General features: G+C 45.8%; 1 protein-coding gene across 1 annotated transcript in view; it reads left to right on the forward strand.

The window, feature by feature from the left end:
- The first annotated feature begins 532 nt into the window (after positions 1-532).
- The window catches only part of ILRUN (inflammation and lipid regulator with UBA-like and NBR1-like domains), a 395,284-nt gene continuing 370,174 nt past the window's right edge, over positions 533-25,642 (forward strand). The window contains exon 1 of the mRNA XM_069633501.1: positions 533-928. Within this exon, the coding sequence (XP_069489602.1) occupies positions 771-928 (158 nt within the window). The 5' untranslated portion in view covers positions 533-770. The remainder of the gene's footprint in view (positions 929-25,642) is intronic.

The following is a 25,642-nucleotide window of genomic DNA, read 5'->3' on the forward strand; positions in this document are numbered from 1 at the left end:
AACACCCAGCCTCATTCATTGTGTTATGGGCAAGAAATGTTTCGTCTTTTCTCTCTTTCTCTGTTGCCAACCTTCCTGGAAACACCGGCAGCGAATGAGACCGACTGTCAGGATAGCAAGACATAGAAAAGGGACTCAGACTAGCTGTAGGGTGAAAGAAATATATATCTGTCATCTTAGAAAGGTGTTTCCTTCTGCTGTACTAAGTACATTTACAAGGAGGGTGCATGTATTGTCAATTTATAAAAATTGTATACGCTTGTCGCTCCACAGAAATATAAATATGAAAATGCTTTCACATTTGATTTAGTTACACTTAAATTTGCTATATGTGTAAATGCTCTTTTTATTCGCTACTCTACTTTGATAAAATGCACTTTTAGTAACAACACACATGGAAAGGTAATTATGCATTAATACACACTCATTTCTATTCGGTCAATTAGTATTCCAGTAAAGGTTAGAGGAAAATGCAATTGTTGTCCTTCTTCCCTGTCAACAAAACAATCTGGAGTAACGACGTCACTTACTGCTGTGACAGCCGAGGCACGCGTCCTAGAACTTGCGTGAGGCACGTCGTGGACTTGTTTGCTTTTCGGAATCTTCTGCTTGTGCCTTGGTGTCACGCGTGCGCAGAAGGTCGTGCCCCCGCAGCCGCGCTTGCGCCGTGTGTCTGACCCGCCGATGAAGAGCTGAGGCAGGGGAAGGCCTCGGGGCCTACAGCACCGGACCGGGGACTGGAGTGGGCGGCTGGCCGCATTTGTGCCGCCATGGAGGGGATGGACGTGGACTTGGATCCAGAGCTGATGCAGAAGTTCAGCTGCCTTGGGACCACTGATAAAGATGTCCTGATAGGAGAGTTCCAGCGGCTTCTGGGCTTTCAACTCAACCCGGCTGGGTGCGCTTTTTTCCTGGATATGACCAACTGGTGAGGCTTGCTGCGGAGGGACTCAAGGTGGAGGGGGTGGAAGTGGAGGAAAGCCACGTGTGGACTTGAGAGGCTCTGGACAGGTGTGCAGTTAGAGGTTGGGGGAGGGAATGGGAGACATACTCGCACGCAGACCCAGGGACTTTGGCTAGATAGGCATGGAGTTTGCGTGGGTGGGTGAGAGAGGACGCATTCGCAAGTTTCGGGAAGGGAAAGTGGAGGACGATTACCAGAGAGTGGAGAGATACCAGGGTTTTCTGACATGGGACAGGGAGGCACAAGTCAAGAAGGGGTGTGAGACCCGCACTTGAGGTTAAAGGAAGGTGCTTGGAGTGGAGCTAGGTTGCCACTAAAGGGATCCGGACGCACAGACCAGGGCTTCAAGCTATGGACATGGAGCGATCACGCGTCTTTAAAACTAGTGCCTCGGAAACCGAACTAGCGGCAGTGAGAGCGGCTTCCCTTACAATCGGGGTAGTTTCTAGTCAACTTTGTGCCCCTGACCGCATCACGTAACTCCCAAACTACACCCCACGCAACAAAACCCTAATCAATATCAAACAATTGCTAAACAAATTAAGCCGGTTTCATTACATTTTAATCCAGGTATGTACTTTACAGACGAAATCTAAATGTGAAAACGCAGCTTTTGCTGCCCTGGTAAATGGTTCTTCTGTCACCTGCTAGTAAGGAAGGCCTTGTCTTAATGCAGTTTCAAACTGCCCATACTAACAGACTGTGGTGTGACCAGCCTGCTTGGGTCTGAGGGCCCACTGGCGACTGGCCCGGTGTTGCAGGCGTTCTGTTCAAACCACCTCACTATTTTGCAAGGGGTAACACTAGTGTAACCAGGGCTTTAAGTGGGGTAAGAAATCGAGGGGGGGCCCTCATTTGGGGGCGTGGCTTGTAGGGGGCATGGCCTAAAACGTACGCAAATCGTAAGGTATGCACACACATATATATGCATGTTATATATCTGTGTTTACCTTACTATGGTTTGTGTACTTTGCAAGCCATCTTTTCTAAACATAGAAATATGTATTTCTATGTTTAGAAAAGATGGCTTGCAAAGTATACAAACCATAGTAAGGTACGCACACAGATATATAACATGCATATATATGTGTGTGTGCATACCTTACGGTTTGCCTACTTTTCAGGCCATTTTTTTTTTAAACATTTCGGTTTTATAAAAGATGGCTTTGAAAGTACACAATTCAAGCCATCTTTTATAAAGCTTTGACTACGGACAAAATTGTCCGTCAGCAAAGCTTTATAAAAGATGGCTTGAATTGTGATAATGCATCCTGCCAATGTTGCGTGCGGTGGGATGGGGGCCCCGGCAGGGCCCCGGCTCAGTCCCACTTTTTGGAGACTGCCGGGGCCCGGCCCCGGCAGGCCCCGGCCCACTTAAAGCCCTGAGTGTAACCATATGGATTATTTTCTGATATATATATTTTTTTTTTATTGAAACATCAGCCTAAAGTACCACATTGCAAGCAATGTGGCATCAGACTTTTATTACAAAACATCATTCATCGAAAATCGTCCAGCCAAAAGCCAATTCATGGTACTATATCCGATATTCTGAGTGGAAAGAAAGATTCAATTTCGGAGAATCATTTACAGATCTTCAAGATTAAAGGCGTCTATGTAGTCAATTACCGCACAGCTTAATTTTGTGCTGTGACCGGCTGCTACGTAAGACCACCAGTCTCGTGTGATATAATCTACTGGGATATATTCTCCTAGATGTTGCATTCTCTTTGAGGTGGTCTTTGTGCATTTGGTAATCAGATGTTCTAAGGATTCTATTTCGTTATAACAGAAGCAACATAAATTATCCTTTGTTTCTTTAAAGTGACGACCCCACATCATTTCTTTTGTTTTGATAGCGTTTAATCGAAGTCTTAGAAACTGTTCGCGATGGTGACGGGATGGACAATTCGTTAAGTATCTACTTGTAACATTTAATTTATGTTCTTCGATTCCAGAGTCTAGGGTGGTCTTCGACTGCAAGCGTCGCTCCTTGTTCTTAATCCAGCACCATTGTTCGAATTTTGTTTTTATGGATTGTGGTCGCGTCAGCAGGTCTTGCAAGGTCAGATCGGCATTAGATAAGGTTGATATCATTATTTGTTTCCACTCGTCTAGCAATTTCGAATTTCCTGTAGTTTTTTCCCCAGCAAAGATTTCAAATGCTGGCGTTATGGGGATCAAATTCATTTTGCGTAATACCATTAGTGATTTCCACATTACATGAGTATGTAGGGAATTTAAGGATAATTTGTGTCTTATGTGGATCATCGAGATGTATGAAGGAAGCTTCAGGACACGCCGCCAGTAGATCCCTTCTAGCTTTTGCCAGAACAAAGCATCGATGTTCCAACCAGACTCTGAACCGAAGGTAATTGCAGGAATCACCTTTTGGATGTAGAAGGTCAGGACTGGTGCTAGAGTGAACTTTCCAAAGTTTCTATTCAGCAGCTGGCCTTGAATGCTGTATTGAGTCATTCTGTTGACCATATCGACCTTCCAATGATGTTCATGCACTGAGTTATTGAATGTTATTCCCAGGTATCTGATCGAGTTAACTACATCCAGTCGCTTGTCGTCAATTTTCCACACAAAAGCTTTCTGTTTGTCAGTGTGGTGGTGACCAATGATGACAATTTTTGGATTTTTTGATGTTCAGCTCCAGGTCATTTTTTTTGAGATAATCGTGGAGATTTGTAAGCTGGCGTTGCAGACCAATCTGTGTTTGGTCCAGCAAAACTACGTCGTCAGCATAAACTATGCATCCTATTTCCTTATTGTTCAATTTCGGTGGAAAGCAACGCACGTCTTTACAATATGCTGGGAGGTCAGAAATGAATAATTTGAAAAGTTCAGATGCTAGTGGGCATCCCTGTTTCACACCTGAGTTTGTTGAGATCGGCTTAGATAGTGAGCCTTGATTGTTTAATCTTATTTTGATGGTAGTCTGTGTGTGTAGAGCTCTTATCGGTGCAACCAGGTCGCTTGGGCACTTCCAATTTGTTAATTTTTGCCATAGTTTACTGCGGTTTACGCTATCAAAAGCTCCCCTCAGATCGATGAATGCTAGATATAATCTCGACTTTTAGGCTTTCAAGTTTTAGTATATTTATTAGCAGCAGGTTTACCTCTACACCTACGCCTTTTGTGAAGCCTGTTTGCCGGATGTCAAAGATTTTCTCTTCTATGGACCATGCCGTTAGCCTTTGTCGTAAAAAAGAGGCGAAGATTTTTCCAATGGTGTCCAACAGGGCAATCGGACGGTAGTTGGTTGTATCGGCCCTGTTGCCCTTTTTATAGATTGGCACTATGATCGCCACACGCCAAGAATCTGGTATTGTCATTGATGTGGACAGGCGTGCAAATAATAGTACAATAAAGGTAGCCCATTGTTGTTCATTCTTCTTCAGCATCATGTTGGAAACTAGGTCTGGGCCTGCTGCATGCGAGCTTTTGAGGGGCTCGTATTGCAGCTCTGATATCTTCCACAGTTATTTGAAGATTCCAAGATGTTAGCTCATTTATGGGTATTCTTTTGTCTTCATTAGATGGTTTATTGAAGATTTTAGTAAAATGATGTTCCCATGTAGCGGCGTCAATCGTATTGGATGGTATTTGATGATGTCTCGAATTACCTGTATTAAGAATTATCCAGGTTTCCCGAGAATTCTTCTGAATTAGATGTTTCATTAGAAGCTCGGCTTTTTCTTGCTCAATTATTAGTTTCTGAGATTTCAACCAGTTACGGTATGCTTGACGACGCACATGCATTGCTGCTTTGATTGTAGTTTTCGCGCTGGCTGAATTACGAGACTTCTTTAATGCTCTAATGTCGCGTCGCATAACCTGTTTAGCTTGAGTCAGGATTGTAGACGAAAGATGTTTGTGAGTTGTACCCATTATGTGGTTTGCAGCTTTAGTTGTAATAAAGTCCAAAAGCAAGGGAGCATAATTCACAGACAGATCGCTGTCTTGACAAAATTGCTGGCGTAGTTTTTCAATCCTGGGACTGTCAATTCTAAGACAATTACCGCCGGTATTTACGGAAATAGTAGTTTCGTAGGATCTTTGTTCGAGTGACCATTCTATCATGCAGGTCAGTCTGAGCAGCTTATGATCACTACTGGGCATAGTTCTTATTGACAAAGTCAGATCGCTTTCAAATAGATGTTGAGATACCCAGAAGTAGTCAATTATTGACTGCGCATTCTGAGACGACCATGTTGACTGAGGGGGTTGGTCCCCTATAGCTTGGCCATTTACCATGAAGCAGTTTCGATTCCGTAGTGCCTGACTCCACTTAAACTCTCGACTTTTTTCTTTGTCTCGAGTTAATCGTTTAAACGTCTTCGTCACATGATCGTGTTTAAACCATGAGCAATTTAGATCACCTGCACAAATTATGGATAAGTTCTTATGGACGGTTAGTGATTTGTCAATACAAGATGTTATTGCGTTTATAACATTTTTGGTGCTGATTTTGTTCGGATTCCAATATCCGTTTTTAGACAAGCAAATGTTTCCTTGTGTCTAAATTTTCATCTGTTGTCTGAAGCAGTGCACAAAAGGATTGGGATTAGAGGAATCAACAAAGCGCCACCTGGTGTTTATTTTAATCATCATTAGTAAACCAGAAGAAGGTTGCCCCTTTAAATTTTTGATTGCTGGGTTTAAAAATGTTAAGAAGCCATCTCGTGACGGAGGGTGGCATAACCAAGTCTCCTGCAGACAGATGACGAAGACTTTATCTAAGTCAGCGTCAAATTTGTTGAATAAGTGAACAAATCCTCGAGGATTCCAGGATATGAATTCACGAGTACACTTGTTTCCGGTCCTTGGTGGCTAACATCGTTCTACCTCCATATTATGGTTGATGATTTTCGCAGAGTGGTTGTTATTTGATCTTGGGTTCTCCTTAGTGGTCGTAGCTCTGCGTATCTCAGCACATCTTTGCTTTTGCGTTTCTTGAGAAATTTTTTGTCCGCTTGTTTTCGACCTAGCGAATCTTGTGCTCGTAGGTTCCACAGAGATATCGAACCCAAGCGCTAGCAATTCTTCTAAGGCTTTCACAATTGTGTTTCGAAATGAGACCGAGGTTATATGTAATAGAACCTGGTCACAGCGTTTTTCTGTTACATACTCAACAATTTGTATGTCTTCAGACAAGATCATTAGTAGAGATGGAATGCAGGCAAATAATTTCAAAACATTATTGCGATTCAAGTTTAGATCACGATCTTCTCGATTTAGATTTTGTAGTCTCAGTTTGTAGTTCGTAGGACTTGAGCCGTTTCTTAGGGATGAAGAGGCATGAGAGATGTAGCGAGCTTGCTTCTTTTCTTGGAAGCGTGTGTATTTGGGATTTAGCTGCGACAACCGATTGGGGGATGGCCTCAAATTCGTCGAACCATTTTTGTGGTTCATGTCTTCGTCCATATTAAGGTTTATTCTATGTGACAATTCGAAATGAACATCATCAGGTACCACGATGGGGTCAATGATAAGGTTTCCAGATGCAGCGTCGTCGGAGTAGGTTGAAGATTGCAGAGATCGATTTCTATGTCCGATGACTTACTTGTACGGCTTTCACAGTCTGATTCCGTTCTTTGTCGTTTACTCGCTGGTGCAGTGAGGCGCCCATGGCCTCCAGGATCGTTGCAATGCAATAAGCAATGTTGTCTTTGCTGGACTTTGACGATGCTATTTTGCAAGATGGAACAGACCTATTATCAGGCATTGCATTTCTGATGAATTTCTGTGACTTCGCGTTACTAGCACGTTTTTTAGTAGCATATATTCCCTTCTCAAAAGCTGATTGTCGACCATGTGTTAGCAAGGCTTTTTGGTCAGAAGTCGTGGAGGCCTTTATGGCTTTTGCCGCGCCTTCGAAGATTCCAAAAGAAGTCAAAGGCAATTCAGGTTGGGTACTTATGGCTGAACTGGGTACTTGTTCGCTCAGCGTCGGCACGAGAGCAAGCGCAGGCAGAGGCGCTGTCAGATTTCTTTCTCCGTTGTTGACAGCCGCAACAATGGAGGTTGTTTCTACGGCTGATGACTTCAAAGATTGAACAGAATCCTTTGTGTCTTGTGGTCGTTTTTGCGGTGGTATTGAAGCCTTGGTTGATCGTATAGGTGCTTGAGGGTTTGTTGAAGCGATGTTTGAACCCATCATGGTTGATGAATGTCTCATCCATTTCACAGCTTCAAGTAACTCATCAGATAAGATGTCATTTTGGCAATGATGCCGTGCTGCAAGGTCACTCAAACGTTCTTGCCATCGCATCGTATGTTCTGCTTCCTGAGACAATTGTGATTGTAAAAAATTTGTCACGTTGTCAAATTTGTCCATCTTTTCTTTAAGGGATAAGATAAGTGATGTCTGGTCTTTGTGGGCCTCCTGCAGTGACTCGTACATCTTCAGAAACGGAAGCAGGGCTGCAGAAGAAGCTGCTAAAACGTTGTTGTAGATCTGCATCGCTGCAGCTGACGAGAGACTCGGTTTTGAGTCGGTAGTGGTTTTATCCGCCGAAGATGAATGTGAGCAATTTGTGTTTTCTGTTTGAGACTCACTAGAAGACGACGTATTCACTGTTGTAGTGACCGAGATATTCTGTGGAAGTTGTAAAGGATTTGGCCGTGGATGAACATTTCTTGGAGTACTAGAAGAGGCCGTATTGGAGGTGTGAGATCTCGTCTTGATGTGAGTTATATTAGTAGTGCTATCATCTGCACTACTAGTAACTCTTTTGTCGTATGATGTTGGACACATTTGGTTTCTTTGCCGCATCAGACCACGATCGGAAATGTCGCGTGATCTATGCAAGTAATCACTTGCAGTATCAAGGTTGTGACTGGGTTGATTAGTTACTTGACCTTGGAGAACATGACAGTTCGTAGGCCCGTGAGGGGGCTGAGTATTGCCTGACATCGCTAGTTCTTTTGCTTGTTCTGTCGAAGAACGATCCTGAAGACTGTGTGACGGCGTTATATTCGTCGTCCTAGAATTGCCGATTAAAAGTTTGAGTTCCAATGGGGCACTCGATTGAGTTTTATATATATATATATATATGACGAGATTCAGCTTCAGTGAGCAAGGGATCATTATCCGCAACCTCAAGATCTTCAATCAAAGGTATCGCAGTTTGCATCTCCTCATCGAGTGCAGTCGAGTTGTCAATTCCTTCCTCATCTTGCAAGGCTTCCATAATTTCTGCATCTGTAATTTCGAAAGGCGTAAAAAATTCCTCAGTGTTTCCTATTGAGTTTAACGTTGGCAGGGATGTATAGTTAGGCTGACCTGATCGTGATCGTGAGGAATCTAAGGAAATAGGAGGTAGGTTAGTTAAAGTTAGTAATGGTCGTTGTAAAGAAACGTTTGATTTCCCGGCATCATTCACAATGGGAGCACTCGCTTTGGATTTGTCGGACTCCGACTCGAGCGTAAGCTCCTCAGCGATGGGTTTGGGCATGCTTTGAACCACCATGGGAACTGTTTGATTAGTTACGCAATCGAGCAAAAATGCAGATTGCTCACCGACGTAGGAGTTTTTGTGAGCAAAGATTGATTGTGTGTCAAAGCTCGCAGACTCTACAGAAGTCGCGGCGCAGGCTTTCTTTGACCATTCCGCGCTCTTCGCTCTAGCATTTGTGCTCGAAGTATTTACGATCGAAGCTTCAGGGTCAGCAAGGGGAAAGGTGGACGCTACGGTCGCAGCGATCTCAAGCGGGGTCACATTAATAGACATAGGAGACACAAGCGGCACCGGTGCTGCTAGTTGGTGCTTATCAGTCATTGAGACAACAGTTTCAGGTGATCCTTTGGCCGCGTGTCTCTTTAAAACAGAGCTTACCTTTGAATACACGGGAGCAGAGTCCGTCTTCAAGGGTGTCCACGGATTCTGCATCCGACGCTGTTGTATTGTTTTGTGCCTTGTTTGGGGCCCCCCGTGGCCAGTTTGAGCAGTCATTTCACAACTTTGTGCACAGTGCTGCCAGACGCAGACTGACTCTGCGCACGACTCCGCGCGCGCTCCGCGCTTGATGTGGGGTTATATAGTCGCTGCCCACAGCCGGCAGGTTTAAAGCAGCAGTGCTTGAATTAGAAGAACACTCGGCAAACACTTGGCCGGATACGTAGCTGCAGCTCCTCGCAACCCAAAAAAGTCAAATGGACTGACGCAGACTGACTCTGCGCACGACTCCGATAGTTATCATTCCAAGGTGGACAGTCTGGGACACTCCTATTGTACTCTTTCAAAATACTTCTATATGAGAGGGAAAGGGGATAAATGGCACCAATGAATGTTCTTGTCTGCTTAGCATTAAATCGCAGAGCGTTTCAAGAATATAACCATGATCAGAGATCTCTATTTGATAAGTCTGTGATTAAAAGGGTTGTATGTGTGAATCAGTAAATGCATAAGACACATCGCTTGGTGTTCACAACACTTACCCTAACTTTAAAATCTTTGGAACCATATCTACTCGTTCAGACCTCCCTTTTTTTTTTTTTTTTTTGTTGGGCGATTTGAGAATAACATGGCTGCAAAATCAGCCACTCAAAACGGGGTAATGGCTCTTTTGCTTTCTGGAGAATTTTTGATGAGGAGGGGCAGGCTCTCAATCTGAGCATACCCAGTCGCCAATACAGAAACCACTGGAGGCGATTATATCCTTAAGCAGGAATAGATACCGTACAAAGACCTCCGATGAAGCGGGGCACATGTACAGGAAGAACTGTACTTCTTACAAACGTTAGCCTGACCAGTAATAAGCTTATGAAGTATTTTAAACAAAACTGGCTTCTGATATGTGGTATAGGGTCCACAGATCAGCAGCCACTACCTCCTCTCCTTTGCACAGTCCTCATGAGCAGGCCCCTGTTTAATCTAACAGAGCTGGCCTGCAGCCAGTGAAATCATTGTGGCTGCGGTTGGGTTCATGACATAAAAGCATGTTTTGCTCTCAATTAACATAAGGCACAGGGTGAGGTCATACTACCACCCTCTCATAAATGGAAGAGAGGATCCCTTACACACTGAGCTTCCTCTGCGGGAAAATGGCCACCATTATACTGTTTACCACATTGGCTCAAAGTTAAGGTTGACTTGGTGTTTAAGCTAGAGATCACATATTCATCTGTGCCCCAGATAAGGTTTTTAGGTGTGAATGTTTTACACACTGATTTTATAAGTTTGTAAATTTGTAAGAGTGAACATAACTTGCCTCTGCAAGAGTGTAAAAAGTATGCAACAAGCAGCCAGATCATGACTAAACTTGAACATGAATATAACATGTAAGAAACAGAATTGAGTTGTGTAGCAGGAAATTCTGGCTTCAAACAATGTATTGGTTTGTGTAAAACATTCTCTATTTTAATGTGTATGAACATACCTCATAGGTGCATCTTGGTGATAAATACAACACTGGAACGTCTACAAATACTTTTGTGCAGTGTATGTATGCATTAACTGAAAAGAAATCACAATTTGTTAAAAAGGATACTTCCCATTTGTAACTGTTTTCCGTTGTATTGCTCATAAGATTCTAAAATGCTAAGAAAATACAAATGCATAATGGTTCTCTCCTTAAGCTTCAACAGACGGAAAACAAAACCCACCCACACTTCTCTCTGTGTGCAGGGAGCATAGAATGCATGTCAGTTTCAGACACTGCACAATGCATTGTAATTGTATCCATGCAGATGAGAATCAAAGGATGCGTTCTGGTTTCTGTCAAGTCACCTGCCCTCTGCTCCCAACTGCTATGTAAATGATACATGGAAATAATGGTGTCGTAGTTACAAGATTTTAATGCGTAGAAAGACTTGTATGACACTTATCTGGGACTGGACCTAGAAATAAACATGGGGGGGGGGGGCAAAGACAGAAATAAAGGTATGATGATATTCTGCATAAGATGCAAACAATACAAGCTTGCCCATTATTTATTTAATTGGGATTTATCACCAGTTCTATTTTAAATGTCTACTAGTATTTATACACATTGATAAAATATGATTACTTGCATGTTTTTATGGAACCCGTTGGCCTTGGAGTCAAAAGTAGCTGTCAAACCAACCAGGTTCTTGTAGGCTACAAACGGGTGCTAAATGGTGAATAACTCCCAGACGTTTCTATCCCTGTTAAGAAAGTTGATCAAACTAATAAAGAGCAGAGTGTCTCCTACACAAACCAGTGGCTTGAGAGAAGAAATGTACTGAGCTATGAGAGAGTACAGAGATCCCACACCGTTCCCTAATTTCTAGTGAAGGGAGAACAAAGGCCCGCTTTCTTCCAAGTGCTTTTAGCTCAACTATGGCAGGATTCATCTATTTTCTGGACATTGCAAACCAAGAGGCTCTGATAAATATTACCACTAAGGAAGATGCACAATGATTTGCAGGCACTAGATCCAGCAGGAGGTGGCTCACATCCACAGCGCCTTCCTTAGCATGATCTACTGGAGGTGAGTGTGAAAAAACCTGAGTTGGGGGCAAAGGAAGGGTTTGTGATTTCCACAAAGACCTAATGGGCATTCGGCGTAAGCCACCCTCCCTGGTGTGTGTTCTTAAAAATACAGTACTGTCCGAACAGTGCAACATTTGTCTCCGTCATGCCTGCTGGGTTGAAACATATTTTGCGTCCTGCTCTGGTTCAAGGTTGATTACCAAAGGTTCATGCAGAGTTTTGGTTTCACTGTTTTTCCTCATAAAGTCTTGATTTCGGCTGCAGAATGTGGCAAAGTCAGTGTCAAGAATAGTGCTGTATTTGTGGCAGTTTAGTGACAAGTATTTTTTTTTCAAATTTCTTTTTTTTTTTAATCCGATGCTTCTCCTAAGTAACAGGTTCTAGCTTTATCTACACCTACCAGATCCTTTGCACACGAAGTATGTTTATCTTTTTGGGGGGGTTGTACTATTTCTTTGGTTGTTCATTTTGCAGACTTTATGGACTGCATAACATATGCAGTTTCTTGAAGGGAGAGATTGTGCATTAGGGGTGTCACGGTATTCGTTTTATGACGGTACAATAACCTTCTTGCCAAATGACGGTATATCATGGTTATCGTGGTATAGCAAGTGGAGTTAACTAATCTTAACAAATATTTTCTAAAGGGTCAAATTGTCAGATTTATCATCACAAACAAAACCAGGCACCCAGAGCCAGAATTGGGCTTTTCAACATACTTTCCACTGAAATGCCACCCCTTGCTTCCACCAAACACAAACACACGTGTGGAGAGGAGGGGGGGGAGGAGAGCCCTGCTGCGACTGGCAAAGCGAACTGAATAGCTTTTCTTAGGTTGTCATTTAGGCTTTTAGCTCCCCCACTGGCTACTGGTGAAGATGAACATGTTGCCATCTTGATAACCTGCATGCCACAGATCAATGGAGTCTGATGGAAAGGTGTTCAGTAATCACAGACATGTTACTCTTTGGTATGGCAGCAGGGAATACCCACAGAGATGAGTACATTTCGCAGTGTGATTTATTATATGTAAATTCAATGATAGAACCAGGGAAATCCCCCATTGTCATATGTTTAGAAAACATTATAAATATATAAACCCCAAAGTCCCGGGAGGATAGCTTAGCGGCAACGTGCGCGCATTGGAAGAAAGATGACACGAAGCAACACGGGTTCGATCCCCGGGTCCGCGCTTAGAAACCTCTGGGTGTTTAAGTGTGTTATAAATACGCAACTAAGACAAAAACAATTTCTTTAACAGCGCCTCGATGCCCGCGGGCTGTGTGAGCGCTTTAAAAAAAAAAGTAAACCCTTTTCCTTCTTGGCACTGTATGTATTCTTCCTATTGCTAACATACTGATTTTGTGTCAGGCACGTGTGGTTTATGGAATGGCATTAAAAACTGCTCAAACTGAAACTACTTGGCAGACGGCACATCCAACAGTGCAAGACCAAGACTGCGCAGCACTTGCTTACTGCAGCCTTTCCAAATCAGATTGAAAAGCACACTTAACGGTATGAACGGTATACCGGTATAAACAATGTGACGGTTATTATTGTTCAATTAAGTGGTTCAAAGTATCTTTAACGGTATACCGTAATACCGTTCCATCCCTTCTGCCAATTAGGCTTCTTCTTGCCAGTTTGACTTGAATGGTGAGCTAATTCTCCTACCTGGGCAATTCTAATCAGTGGAGTATTCAACTCTGACATCATCAAAGACAAACTTGAAATAGTTTTGGTAGTTTATTTATTCCCCCCCTTTTTTTTTTTTTGAATTTTTTTTTTGAATGTTTTTTTCAGCACAGGGGCCCATGTCTTACAATATTCATCCAACTGGTTTAGCTAGATGCGTTTTTGTCTCTGAGCGATTGAGCATCACATCCTGGCCTTGAATTCCCCATGCAAGTAGTGCCAGATCGTTGATGTCGGCATTGAACATGTTAAAATAGGATTTTACCCTTGTTGATGGCCCTCCACCAACCCTCCTGGGTGTTGTAAGAGCCAATGTTAGCACGCTGTTTATGTTCTCATTAGCTCAAGGGGAACCATTTCAAGTTGCAAGCTACTAGCCAGCCATACCAAGTTATTTGCCACTTCAAGGCTATGCTTATCCATAGCACATTTCTTCCTCTCCAAGTGTTAATTATCATTAGCCATTTTTTAGTGTTAACGTTAAAGGTATTTATATTGTGCACTGTCACCAATGGAATTGGTCCCCAGGCGCTCGGGTGGATCTGCAAACGAGAAGGTGGGTTCGGTTAGTCCCACGAAGGGAATAGGAAAGTGAAAGAAGTGGTGTGCTGTTCGTGGCTTCAGTTCGGTTTTTCCGGTGCGCTGAGCTTTGGTGTGAATATCGGACCGATGTGAGCCCTCAAGTGCTGTTGGTGTGGTTTATGTGGTTTGTTATTGCGGTGCAGATTTTGCCCCCTGCCTTGGCTGATTTGAGACCTACTATCAAATCCACACCCAGTTTAAGGCTGCAGTAGTTTAATATTTACTCCAAGGTGTCCAATTGAATAAAATACTATCTTGAAGTTTATAAAGCATGTTTTTTTACTTATAGTTAATCAGTTTGTGGGGCAAAGATTAAGGACCACATCGACTCCTTTGGTCCTGCCCTGGCAGATGTCTGCAATCACTCCTTCGCCTCTGGAGTCTTCCCATCCCCCCTCAAGCACTCCCTTGTGCACCCCCGTCTTAAGAAACCCTCTTCCGATCCCTCCTGCCCAGCTATCGCCCAATCTCTATCACTCCCTTGCTGGGCAAGCTCCTGGAGAAACTGGCCGTCTCCCAGCTTAATCTCCATGCTGAATCTGTTGGTAGTCTTCATGACCATCAGTCTGGCTTCAGAGCTGCCAGAAGCACGGAAACTGCTCTCCTGAACATCCGTGAGGCCCTGCTCTCAAACCTTGACTCTAACACTCCTTGTGTTCTCATTTTGCTCGAACTCTCTTCTGCCTTCGACACTGTCAACCACACCATCCTGCTCAACCGTCTCCGTGATAACCGGGGTATCACTGGTCAGGCTCTGGCGTGGCTGACCTCTTTCCTTTCCAATCGACCCCCCCCAGGTCCAACTGGATTCCTTCCCCTCTGACATCTTTTTCTCTACCTGTGGTGTCCCCCCAGGGTGTCCCCCCAGGGATCTAACCTCTCCCCCTGGTTGTATCTGGCACTTCTTGCTCACCGCATCGCCGCTCTGTCCCAACTTTCAGTGCTACATGGATGATACCCAGCTCATTTTCAGGCTACCCTCAGCCTCCTTTTCCCCTTCCTTCATCTCTGACTGTCTTTCTGCTATCCAGGAATGGTGTGCCACCAACGACCTCTGCCTTAATGCCAGTAAGACCGAGATTCTACTCATCGGCACACCCACTCCCTCCTTCCCTGCAGCTCTCTGGCCGGCCTCCCTTGGCCCTCTTCCTGCTCCTACCTGCAAGGCAAAAAACCTTGGGGTCATCTTCGACTCCACACTCTTTCTCTCCTCACATCTCTGACGTCTCTAAGAAGTCACACTACCAGCTACACCTCCTCGGAGGTATCCTCCCTTTCCTCTCCTTCCCCCAGAAGCTCACTCTCTCCAGAGCCCTGGTTCTCTCAAAGCTGGACTACTGTAACAGCCTCTATCTAAATCTTCCTGCCTCTACTCTCCGCCCTTTGCAACTCATCCGGAACAGGACTGCGAGACTTGTCCTTGGCCTCAAGCCCAGGGACCGTATCTCTCCAGGACTGAAATCACTACACTGGCTCCCAGTGGCTGCGAGGATTAAGTTCAAAACCCTCTGCATTGTCCACAAGGCCTTCTGGGGCCTTGGGCCAAAATACCTTCAACTCTCTCTTCCTAAATATCTTCCTTCTCGAGCTCTTCGCTCATCCACCTCCAACTACCTCAGGGTCAGCAGCTTCTCCAACCAACAAGTTGAGGGTAGATCTCTCTCTGCAGCACGGGCCTCCCTCTGGAACAGCGTTCCTGCCTCCCTGAAACTTGAGGAGAACCATCTCTGGTTCCGGAAGCACCTCAAAACCTTCCTCTTTGCCTCCGCTTTCTCTCCCTCTCTCCCCTGCTAAAATCACTGAACCTGCACTGAATCTGCAACTGGGCCACTCACCGATCTCAGTCCTTGGCCCAGCCACTCTTCCCTGCACTGCCTACCTGCACTACAGGACTGTCTGTTTCCTACAGGCCCTTCTCCCGGCACTTACCTTGCACTTGCCACCAGCTGGCCCTATTATTTATCTTGTATTCTACTTACCATGTACTGCACTTTTCCCCTCTTCCCTTCCCCTTGCACTTTTCCCATTCCCCTCTACCCTTGCACTTGCGCGATCTGAATGACACCTTGCCTAGTAGGATCGTTATCTGTCTCCCCTTGTCCCTCCCTCCCCCGCCTCGTTGCGCCTTGAAGCACTTGTGTATAGGTGCGTTACAAATGCCATATCATATCATAAATGGACAAGTTTAAACATTTTGGGGCACATTTTAAAACAAGTAGTTTTTAGTTTTTTGTTGGCTGACCACGTATCTCTGAAGTGTCAAGATTGCTTTATGAGACTGGATAGTTTTATTAGTCCTTTTTAATGGGTTCAGAGGTGAAGTTACATCTTGATGGCTATAACAAGCTGTGGGATCAATGTTGAGCGAAGGGAATCTGTGCCTTGCAAAATGGATAAACCTGACCAGCACAGACGCCACAAAATTCTACATTTTAGCTCTGCTTATCCGGGTGCACTTTGTCCTTTCACAGAGTAACTGCTGAGACAAGGTGCACCCAGATACGCAGTGGTAGAATTTCATGCCAACACATGGTTCTCGACTAGAGACATGGGGTGCCTGGGGTCAGGAGTGGGAGAGACCAGCACTTTCTCCACATCCCTCTTCCTTGTCTTGGTACTTAACTCTCAGGCCCCGCCTCCATTCAAGGAACCCCTTTTCACTTTCTTTTCTTCAGAGATATAATACCATCCCCGTGCCCATGAGCCCCAGTTAAAAGGCCAGGTTCCTTCTTATGGGTGCGGGTCCCTCGACGGGGCGGTAGTTCTCCTGTGGGGTGCGTTCCTGGGCTTCCTGCGGGGCATTCGCTCCTGTTGAGCGCCAAAGGTTCCTGTTCGGGTTCCCAATGTAGGGTGTGGCTGCATCTGTGCCCTGGGTCTTCTGGTCTCGGGGTTCCAGGTTAGTGCCTGTCTGGCTGGCTGCTGCTGCCGTGATGGTTGTGTCTACCTCCTCCAGAACGACACTGGTGGGCAGGGCTGACTCCGGCTTATGGTGGCCTTTGTTCCTTTGGCTCCAGGCTGCTCCTGCAGTTGTTGCCAGTAGCCTGATGGCTGTCCGATGTTTGTTTGGTGCTGTCCCGGCGTGCAGCTGCGGTGGCGAGGCTGGCACCGGCTGTGGCGGGCTGAGTGCCCTGTGCTCCCCGCTCCTGCACTGTTGCCGACGGCCTGGGGGCAGCCCATTGTTGACCAACCCTGGTTGATGTTGGCTGTGGCCCCCTCAGCGCCATTTCGTCGGCTGGTGTGTGCTTGAGTAGTCTCTTTGTGTCACTGGTGGGGTCTGGATTGTTGAATCCTTTCTTGGGGACCGCGGCTGTCCTCCACGTCGTGTTTGCCTGGAGTGCATGCTGTGTGCTTGCAGCCTTTGGTGTGGTCTGCTTTTTCCAGTTCTGCGGAACTCTGGCAGTGATGATTCCTGTGTTGTAGGTCCTGCGGTTGGCCCTGTCCCGGGGGGCTAGAACAGTGCTGTTGGAACATGCTCTCTTGTCCATGCGGGGGGCAGAGTGGGGGGGTTGTGGCACTTCTGGGCCTTCCCCTTTGTCGGTTGTTCCCTCCACGGAGGCTGTGGCTACGGGGCAGACCTGAATGGGAGAGGTTATTCCTCCTGTGCTGTCCCCGTGGTGGGATTTATTGTTTTAATTTAAAAAAATATATTTAATGGGATGTTGTTCAGGTCCTTCCATTAGACTTTGCCTCCCTGCCCCTACTTGGGGCTGCCCTGTTCTCAGTCCATACTCCTGATGGTCCTCTGCTACTTGAGCTGCTCGCAGGGACTGGCTACGACCCTTGTCTGTTAGGGCCCGCTTTCTGCCGATTCTCTCTCCCCTGAGGGGCTGGTCTTGGATGTTGGCATAGGGGACCGTGGTTTGGGTCAACGTGGATGGTGATGGCTGTGTGGGCTGATGCTTTGGCGAGTAGGCACGTCTGTCTTCGATACTGGGTGACTGCAGGATCCCAGTGGGGGTTGCTCTGCAGCTCCCGGTTCTGAATGTTTGGTGGCCCATGGAGGTGGCGGTAGACAGAGTTTCTGTGTCAGCGACTGTCCAGGCGGTTTACGGGAGCCCCCCTCCTCTGCCCTCCGGATGCCCTTCTCTCCTGCTTTGGGGCCTTTCTGTCTGGGTTCTTCCAGATGCTGCGGGGGAGGGCAGAGTAGTTTGCTCCTTGCGCTGCTTGCACATCAGGGCGGATTCTAATTGATGGGCTGGTGGGCACTCGTCTCTGGCCCTCCACTGCCTGGGCTATCAGTGTGGTCTGACTCGGTCGTCGGCTGGTCTTCCTGTCCCCGCCTGTATGGCCTGCTCTGGTCGGGACATTGGTTCTGTGCTTTCATGAGCCTGGCCATGCTTTTGGCTCTGGGGACTTTGTGCGGTAGGCTGCACTTGTGCTGGTCCCTTGGGCCCTCCAGGGTCAGAGAATTTTCCTCTGTGGTCTTTCTAGTCCCGCTGTCCTTGGCAATGGGCCGGCTTCATGGTTTTCGTGCTGATGAAGGGGTTTGGGCTGGATTCTTTGCAGCCGATCTGCCCTCTGCTTCAGACGGGGGGACTGGTTGGCGTCCGTAGGTCGCTTTTTTGTGGTGCTTCTCCCTTCCAGGGGCTGTTTCCCTTAGTGGGCTTGGGTTTTTGGTTCCATGTCGTTCCTTTAGGTTGTGCGCGTCCCTTGAACCATTGGTCAGGTCGGTCGTTCCATTGGTGGGGCTTCTTCTCTGCGGAGGACTCTGCTCCTTCCCCTGTCTGGATGGCTGGCTGGTCAGGGCAGGTGACGTCCCGATGCATTTTGGTTTGTCCTGCCGGGCGCTCCTGGTGTGGGGGTTTTGGATATGCAGGTGTGGTAGTTCCTCTTGGCCCTGGAGAGTGTGCGGCTGCACCTGTTGGTTCCCTCCAGTGTTCTCTTTTGGTGGTGTGTTTCAGCGTGGCTGCTGTTGCCTCTGTAGGGTCCCTTGGCCTCTGTCCGCGTCCCCTGGTGGTCTCTCTCCTGTATCACTGGCTCCCTGTGTCTTGAGCTCCTTGGGGCTGTTGTGGTGGCCTGGGGCTTCTTGACACTGGGTGGGGGTGGATCTGGTGCTCACCTTGTGGGCCGTGTGCCTGGCGGCCTTCGGCTGGTGGGGGAGGGTCCTGCTGTTCCCCTGTGGGCCTGCGTTTTTTTTTTTTTTTTTGCTGGTTCAGCAGTCTTCTTGTTTCCTTGGCCTGGCGAGTGCTGGGAGTGGTCCTCTGTTGTGTCCCTCTGTCGTTGGTGTGAGCCTGTCTTCTCCCTAGCTCATGTGTTGGTTGGGTTGCCTGTTCTGGGTCTTGTCCTGGGTAGTTCCAGTGGGTGTTGGCTGCCTCCTGGGCGGTTGCCCGGGGGTTGGTGTGCCTGCTTGGTTTTTGCTGGGCTGATGTTGGGGCTGCTCGGTGCAGGTTCTTGGATTCTGCTGGCTTGATGTGCATGGCCCCTGTCATTGGTCCTTAAGGTTGCTGGGAGGAGGTGGGGGGGTGTTTGTCTATGGGCCTGCGCTGCTTCAGTAGTGGTGTTGATAGTGCAACCCTGGCTCTCTGTCTCATTGGGACCTCTGCCCGTTGTCTTGGCTTTAGTATACCTCTGAGGTAAACTGGGACGAGAGAGGGACGTGGAGGGAATGCTCTGATTACACACTGGTAATCTCCATTACTCGTGGTCCTACTCTTCCTCATCACAGTACTGGCATGCCTCCTTGTGGGGAGGGACCCATGCTCCGGCTTTGAAGTTGGTAACTGGGTTGCATGGGTATGCGGTAGGTATTATACCTTGGAAGAAAAGAAAGTGAAAAGGGGTTCCTGGAATGAAAGCGGGGCCTCGGAAGTAAGCACAATGACGAGGAAGAGTAGGACTAGGCGTAATGAAGATTACCAGTAAGTAATCGAAGCATTATTTCAACCTTACTGCCGGGCCTTATTGCTCAACCACAGAAAGATTATTTTGAAGGGACTTTAAGCAGGATAAACGCATTGGTGAGCACTCGAATAAGAAATTGGTGAGCACTTTAAACACACACAAGTTGTCCACGCGAGTATGGCTTGCAAAAACAGGTGTTTCCTGGCATGGCTAAATTATACACATGACTTTAGGCTTCTGTTTGAGTTAAGAGCGTTATTTTGCAAGTCAGCTGCCAGTTGTTAACGGATGGAACCCACAGCTGCAAAGTTCCATTAATGAGTAATGTAATATTTGTTTTTGTAGTCTTGGTCTTTTACTGCTGTACATGTTACTATTAGTAGCCCGGGGGGTCGGAGGGGTTCTGGCGGGGGGTAGGCAAGAGGTGATCTGCAAAATCAATGACAAACTCTCAGTAGAACTACCAAGAGATGTAAAAAATAAGATCAAGATAGGAAGCAGTAGAATGGGGAGTAGGGGTTTGAGTTGAATGAAAAGAATCCTATAATGGAAGAAAAAGACCACCTATTACCAGAATGAAGATTCTCCTCACGAAGTAAAAGAAAAGTAGATGCTACAAGGTAGAGCTTCTAAATCTGCACAGTAGGAAAGAATAGGCATGTGCAGCCTACAGATAAGAGATGCCATGAGATACGGTTTGGAGAAAGGTGCATAGTTAAATGCAAAAGAAGTTAGATTGGATCCGGAGAAAACAGATGTCCAAGAAGAATGTCTGTACCAATGCTTATCTAAAAGACAAGGAGACTGGGAGAAAGCAGTGTAGAGGTGGGTCAGATGCCAGGGGGAGTAGCTGTGTTAATTGGGGAAATCCAAGGACATGTATTGCAGAAAAACTGAAGGTCCAGTCCAAGAAAAAGATCTATGGTAAAGGGCGCGTTGCTGTCCAATGTCTGGGGGCCTGCACTGAGATTCTTCTGCAGTTGGCATAATGGATACAATTGATTTTCCTACGGTCGGTGACAAAACGAACCGTGGCTTTAAAGATATTTGGAAGCTGTGAATTTGAAATGGCAGAACGCCACTATAAAAGCATTCCCCGAACCATCCTAGAGTTGCTTATATATTTAGCACCTTTTAACTTTAACACAACACCTTGGGGATGAATTGACGCGTTTCAAATGTACACGATAACCCCTGTCAAGTGGCATGCAAACTGATGTAAACTATGAGACAAAGTATCAAAGGTGTTAACTAACCTCTATGCTGATGACATGCATCCAAGTACACCACACCATATTGAGATTTGTATTTATGCGTGTCCGATGAGGCTTTGTGAAAAGGTCGGAACTAGATCAAGCTTAACCCAAGTTAGTAGCAAGAGTTGCCCAAGATGCGATATGTCACTCAAAGATACAACAGCCTGCTTTACTGAGAATGTTTTGGAGCAAGTATAGTTATATGCAGAATGGTATAAGGGCAGTAAATGCTGTTAAAGCGAACAAGATGTTATGATGGGTGCAGCATGCAATGGAGGCAGTACTCCATACTAGCATACAGCACAGTTGTATTTAAATATTTACAATTTGAGACAAAGACACACACAGCGATTTGCCTATAATTTACATTTTTGGCCATGAGCTGAAGTTGGCATAGAGCCAAGTGTTATAAACAAGGTATGTATTAGAGCATCTCCCAAGATAACTGCAATTGGCCTAACCCGCTAACCTTGTTTGTAAAAGTATTACTCCAGTGTGAGCACCTATTATAATTGCTTTTGCAGTAAATTTAGTTTCTAGGCAAGTGCTGTTGACTTATTCCTTGAATACAGAGCTTTTCCCTAGTTCTTCTCCATCCTTTCTGCTACTCGGTCTACTCATCACTCCTGCCTCTTTGTTACTATCTCTCTGATCTTACCACTATTCCTTAGTTTGCATCCCTCTTTCTTCTACCTCCCCTCTACTACTGCTACCACTTGTCACTACTGCTCCTTCTCTAATGCCTCTTCTCTCTCTAGTCTTACTCTCTACAGCTGCTACTTACACTTGACTGCAACCGCTTCTACTTCTACCTCTCTACTCCTATTCTACTGTTACTGCACTCATTCCCTACTCTTGCGCACAAACACTCCAGACCCCTCTCCAACAACCTCTGGTCTCTTGGATGTCCACCTCCTGTCCTCACCCGACTTAACTCACACTGAGTGTTTCCCAAACTCACCTTTAAATATACCCCCACCTCCCAGGATTGACCCACTTAACCTGCCCAATAGTTCACCTGACTTCCAATGCGTGTGACTTAGTAAGGGCTTGGGAGACGTCTTAAGGGTTATGAAGCACTGTTTCCCCTTTATAGTGAGCCTGCTACGGTTTGGCCATAGACAATAATTTGCCCATAGGGAACTGATGTTCCTTTATGTGCTTGTCAATCTTTGTATAGTTCCCTAGTATTTTAGTGGGTTTAAATTTCCGTCCTGGAGACTTTTATTTTTAAGTAATCTCGGGCAGTTAAGTGCATTTCAAAGGCCTTCCTGGAGGCCTTAGCTTGGTGTATAAACCTCCCTTGTGGTTTAGTAGGTTGCTGATCTGGAGATTAATGCTCCGACTGACCTTGCTGAAGCCACATGCTGTCCCTTGCAGCTGCCCTCGCGATGTTTGCCGCCCGGGGGTGACACTCTTCATTCCCTCGCTTGTGCAATCTCCAGCAGACTACTGGTGCCACGCTTTTCATGGCTCTGTAGGAATGTGCTGGGACTCCTCTCCAGTGTCGCCTGGTGCCTTGCCGCTCCAGCTCCTCTGCAGTAAAGGAGGGGTGGGGAGGGAGTCCGTTCGTACTCCGGCATTTAGTTTCCAAAGAGTAGGGTTGTGGATGGGGGCTGGAGAAACACATTGGGACAGTCAATCCCTGGAGTTCCTAGAGGATAAGATGGCGAAGGGGAGCAACACGTGATACCGCACCCACCCATGAGTACTGGGTGCAGCTGTGCCTATTTAAAACAATTTCAAAAAGAGAATACCGGCAGAAAGTTGGGATTCTTTGAGGGAACATGGTTACTATTCACCTTGTACGAACAGCTGGACAACTTTGTAATCCCATGTGTGATTTCATGACACCACACTTGACATCTAGGATTCTGCTGCAGGGCACACAATGTGCAATCGCCACTAGTCATTTGCTATTGATAATTGTCCTTGTGGTAGGTAGAAATTGTGTGCTGTCTGTATGCATAGATTGAGGTGGCGAGTGAACGTATGGCTGACTATAACAGCTTGCAATTTATAATAGTTTCCCACTGCTATTGAAGACTCGTAGATTCCCCTTGGGTTAAGTTTGAATTTTGATTTGGGCATACAATCTATCTTCTAGAAGAATTGCTATAAAATGCATGAACCATGTTCCCTTTTGTCTCTGCTATATTTGTAGTAAAGAACAGTCCTACTACTGAAAGTTGAACCAGTACTTTTTCCTCCCCGCGCTACGTAAGAAAGCTGGGATTATTTGGGCGGGGCTTGCCTTCAAGGGACAGACTGCATAGAAGTCCTAAGCTATCTCTGCCCTAAAAGGATCACGTGCAATACATGTGTTTTTTTTTTTTTTAACTGAAATCCTAATTTAGTTGTCTAGCAATATGACAGACTTAATTTCCTTCCTTCATATTAGAAGAAGAGTTTCTGGAATTATGAGAAAAACGTAATGTTGTCTATGCTAGCCGGCAACATATGCTCGTTGAGTTAAGCGCTCGCCCAGCTATCTGTTTCTAAACAATAAGGTACAGGCTTGAATTCTTTCTCCTCCTCCTTCCTTCTGAGATTTATAAACTAATTACTATTTTTTATTTATTAGCTTTTCAGTAATACATTAAAACCTTTCGCGGTTCCATTTAAGCACAATTCAAATTAGATACTAATTATTAAAATGGGTAATATGTATTATGGTGATTGGACGCGGGAAAACTCTGCCGTAAATTGCTGTATTGAAACATATGGTGATCTATTTATTAAAATGTAACACCAAAAAGCTGCATAAATGATGCACATTTCAGTGAGCTGGATGCCACTTGAGCTTGTGTACTTTTCCTCTGTTGTACATCCTCTGGTTTTTGGCTCCTGTGATTGTTTACCAGCAAGTCTTCGCATTGGGTTATGCAACTTGTGTATTAACCAGCCTGGCATTTGTTCAGGTTACAGGTTGGGAGTGGATGGTGGTTTGCACATGGTATTGATTCCTGACTAAATTACTTTATTCATGTGTAAAGTAAGCTAACGCTTTTTATCCTGAATATTTCATTTCACCATTTTGAATGTAGCTTCTTCATGCAGTTTTTCATTTTGATCTCCAGCAGCATTTGACAGTTTTCAAATAGACTAATGCTTGTAGTTAATCATGTGAGCTTTTTACTGGTGTTGGCTACAGCTTTCTTTCTTTAAAATTATTAATAAAGTGCTATGATCACCACAAGTGGAAATATGAGCACAGTGTGACGTGGAGGTAGCCACTAGTGCTGCAGAATTTTAAGGAACTTTAAGGTGTCACAGTAGATAAGCAGGCTGAGCCAGGGATCAAGAATTACAGTAATCAATAGCGCATGTGACGAGAGCAGAAGCCACAGGAGCACGAAACTGTACTGGGATAAAAGGAAAAACCCTGCGGAGTATTTTTAATTGAAAAAAAACCCCTGCTGACCCAATGCACTAACGTGAGGCTCCATAGACGGTGAAGCAGATATGTGTATTCCTAACTCCTTAACTATAGGAACAGGAGACGGAAAGGGACCTAAAGAGGGTGGCCAGAAAGCCAGAGTCCCAAAAAAAAGCTGACAGCGCATGGTCTGTGGTGGGGTACACCATCAACACAAGTTTTATCACTGTTCAATTTGATTCAGTTGATACGCAGAACCTGGCTCCCAACTCAGGAGAGAGCTGGATCTGGGTGTCCTACGCGATCTGGGTGTCCTACGCATAAGAATAGCATAGGAAGCCATGGGAGAAGATGAGTTTGGTCAGAGGTTGAATATACGCATTGAACAGCACTGGTGAGATGGTGGACCCTAGAGGAACACCACAGGTGAAGGCCATAGACTGAGAAAGAAAAAGGGGAGAGAAATGTAAAGCTGACACAAATGGCTCTGTTGGCTGGGAGTGCAACTCTCCCAAGGCCCAGTGTCTTTGTTTGCTTGTTAGGTGCTTATACAATAAGAATATACTGTTTCAAAGCAGCCACAGACTAGGGAGGGTGGCAAATGCATTATAGCACAATATTAAGAGCAGAGGGACGAACCTACCATGGCTTGTGAGTATTCAGAAAGTGCAGAAGGAAGAGCGAAGAGGGGGTAAGTGCTGGTGAGTTCGAGCTTGTGGTTGAGCCATGGATGTGTTGATCGGAATGTTGAGTGCTACGTGGCCTTGGGAGATGTAAGTGTGAGTCTCCAGAGCGGAGGGTGTGCAGAAGCAAATTTCTGTGGAAAGGCAGAAGCTGGGAAGAATTGGTGTGGGAGGTCAAGGCCCCGAAGATGCACAAGGGCCATGTACACCAATTCGGCAACTGCAGGATTAGGAGAGAAGGAAGAGGAAAAGAGGAAAGATTTAAGGAGCTTCTGGAATTTGTGAAGATCCTGCTCAAGGTGCTGGGAGAGGGCGAGACTATTCCAAAGGAGAGAGACCGTAGAGGAAGTGAGTGCTAGCCCCCCTACCCCCTGGTCCTCTGTTTAGCAAAACACGCTTTACCCACAAAGAGTTGGAGCCAGAGGAGTGGAGTGGTCTAGAGGGATGGTATTTAGTGAGTTAAAGTTGAAGATAGTGTGGTCCCTTGGCCCAGACAGCCTTGTGGGTGATGCTGATGGATTTTAATTTAATCCGTGCAGTTATCAGGAGCCAGTGAAGACTTTTAGTGCAGGATATGTCTTGCTGCCCTATTCTGGATAAGCTGAAGCAGTCGGAGTGGAAGAAAGCAGATTCAGGAGGAGGCAGTTACAGTCCAGCCTAGAGAGAACCAGGGCTTGAGTCACAATGAGCCTCTGAGGGAAGGTGAGAAAGGGTAGAATTCCTTTTAGAAGGAAGAGCTGATAGTTGGACTTCTTGGCAAGAGAGAGCGAGAG

Source organism: Ambystoma mexicanum, chromosome 13 (genome assembly GCF_040938575.1).
Source record: "Ambystoma mexicanum isolate Mex_15411 chromosome 13, UKY_AmexF1_1, whole genome shotgun sequence".
NCBI classification, from domain to species: Eukaryota; Metazoa; Chordata; class Amphibia; order Caudata; family Ambystomatidae; genus Ambystoma; species Ambystoma mexicanum.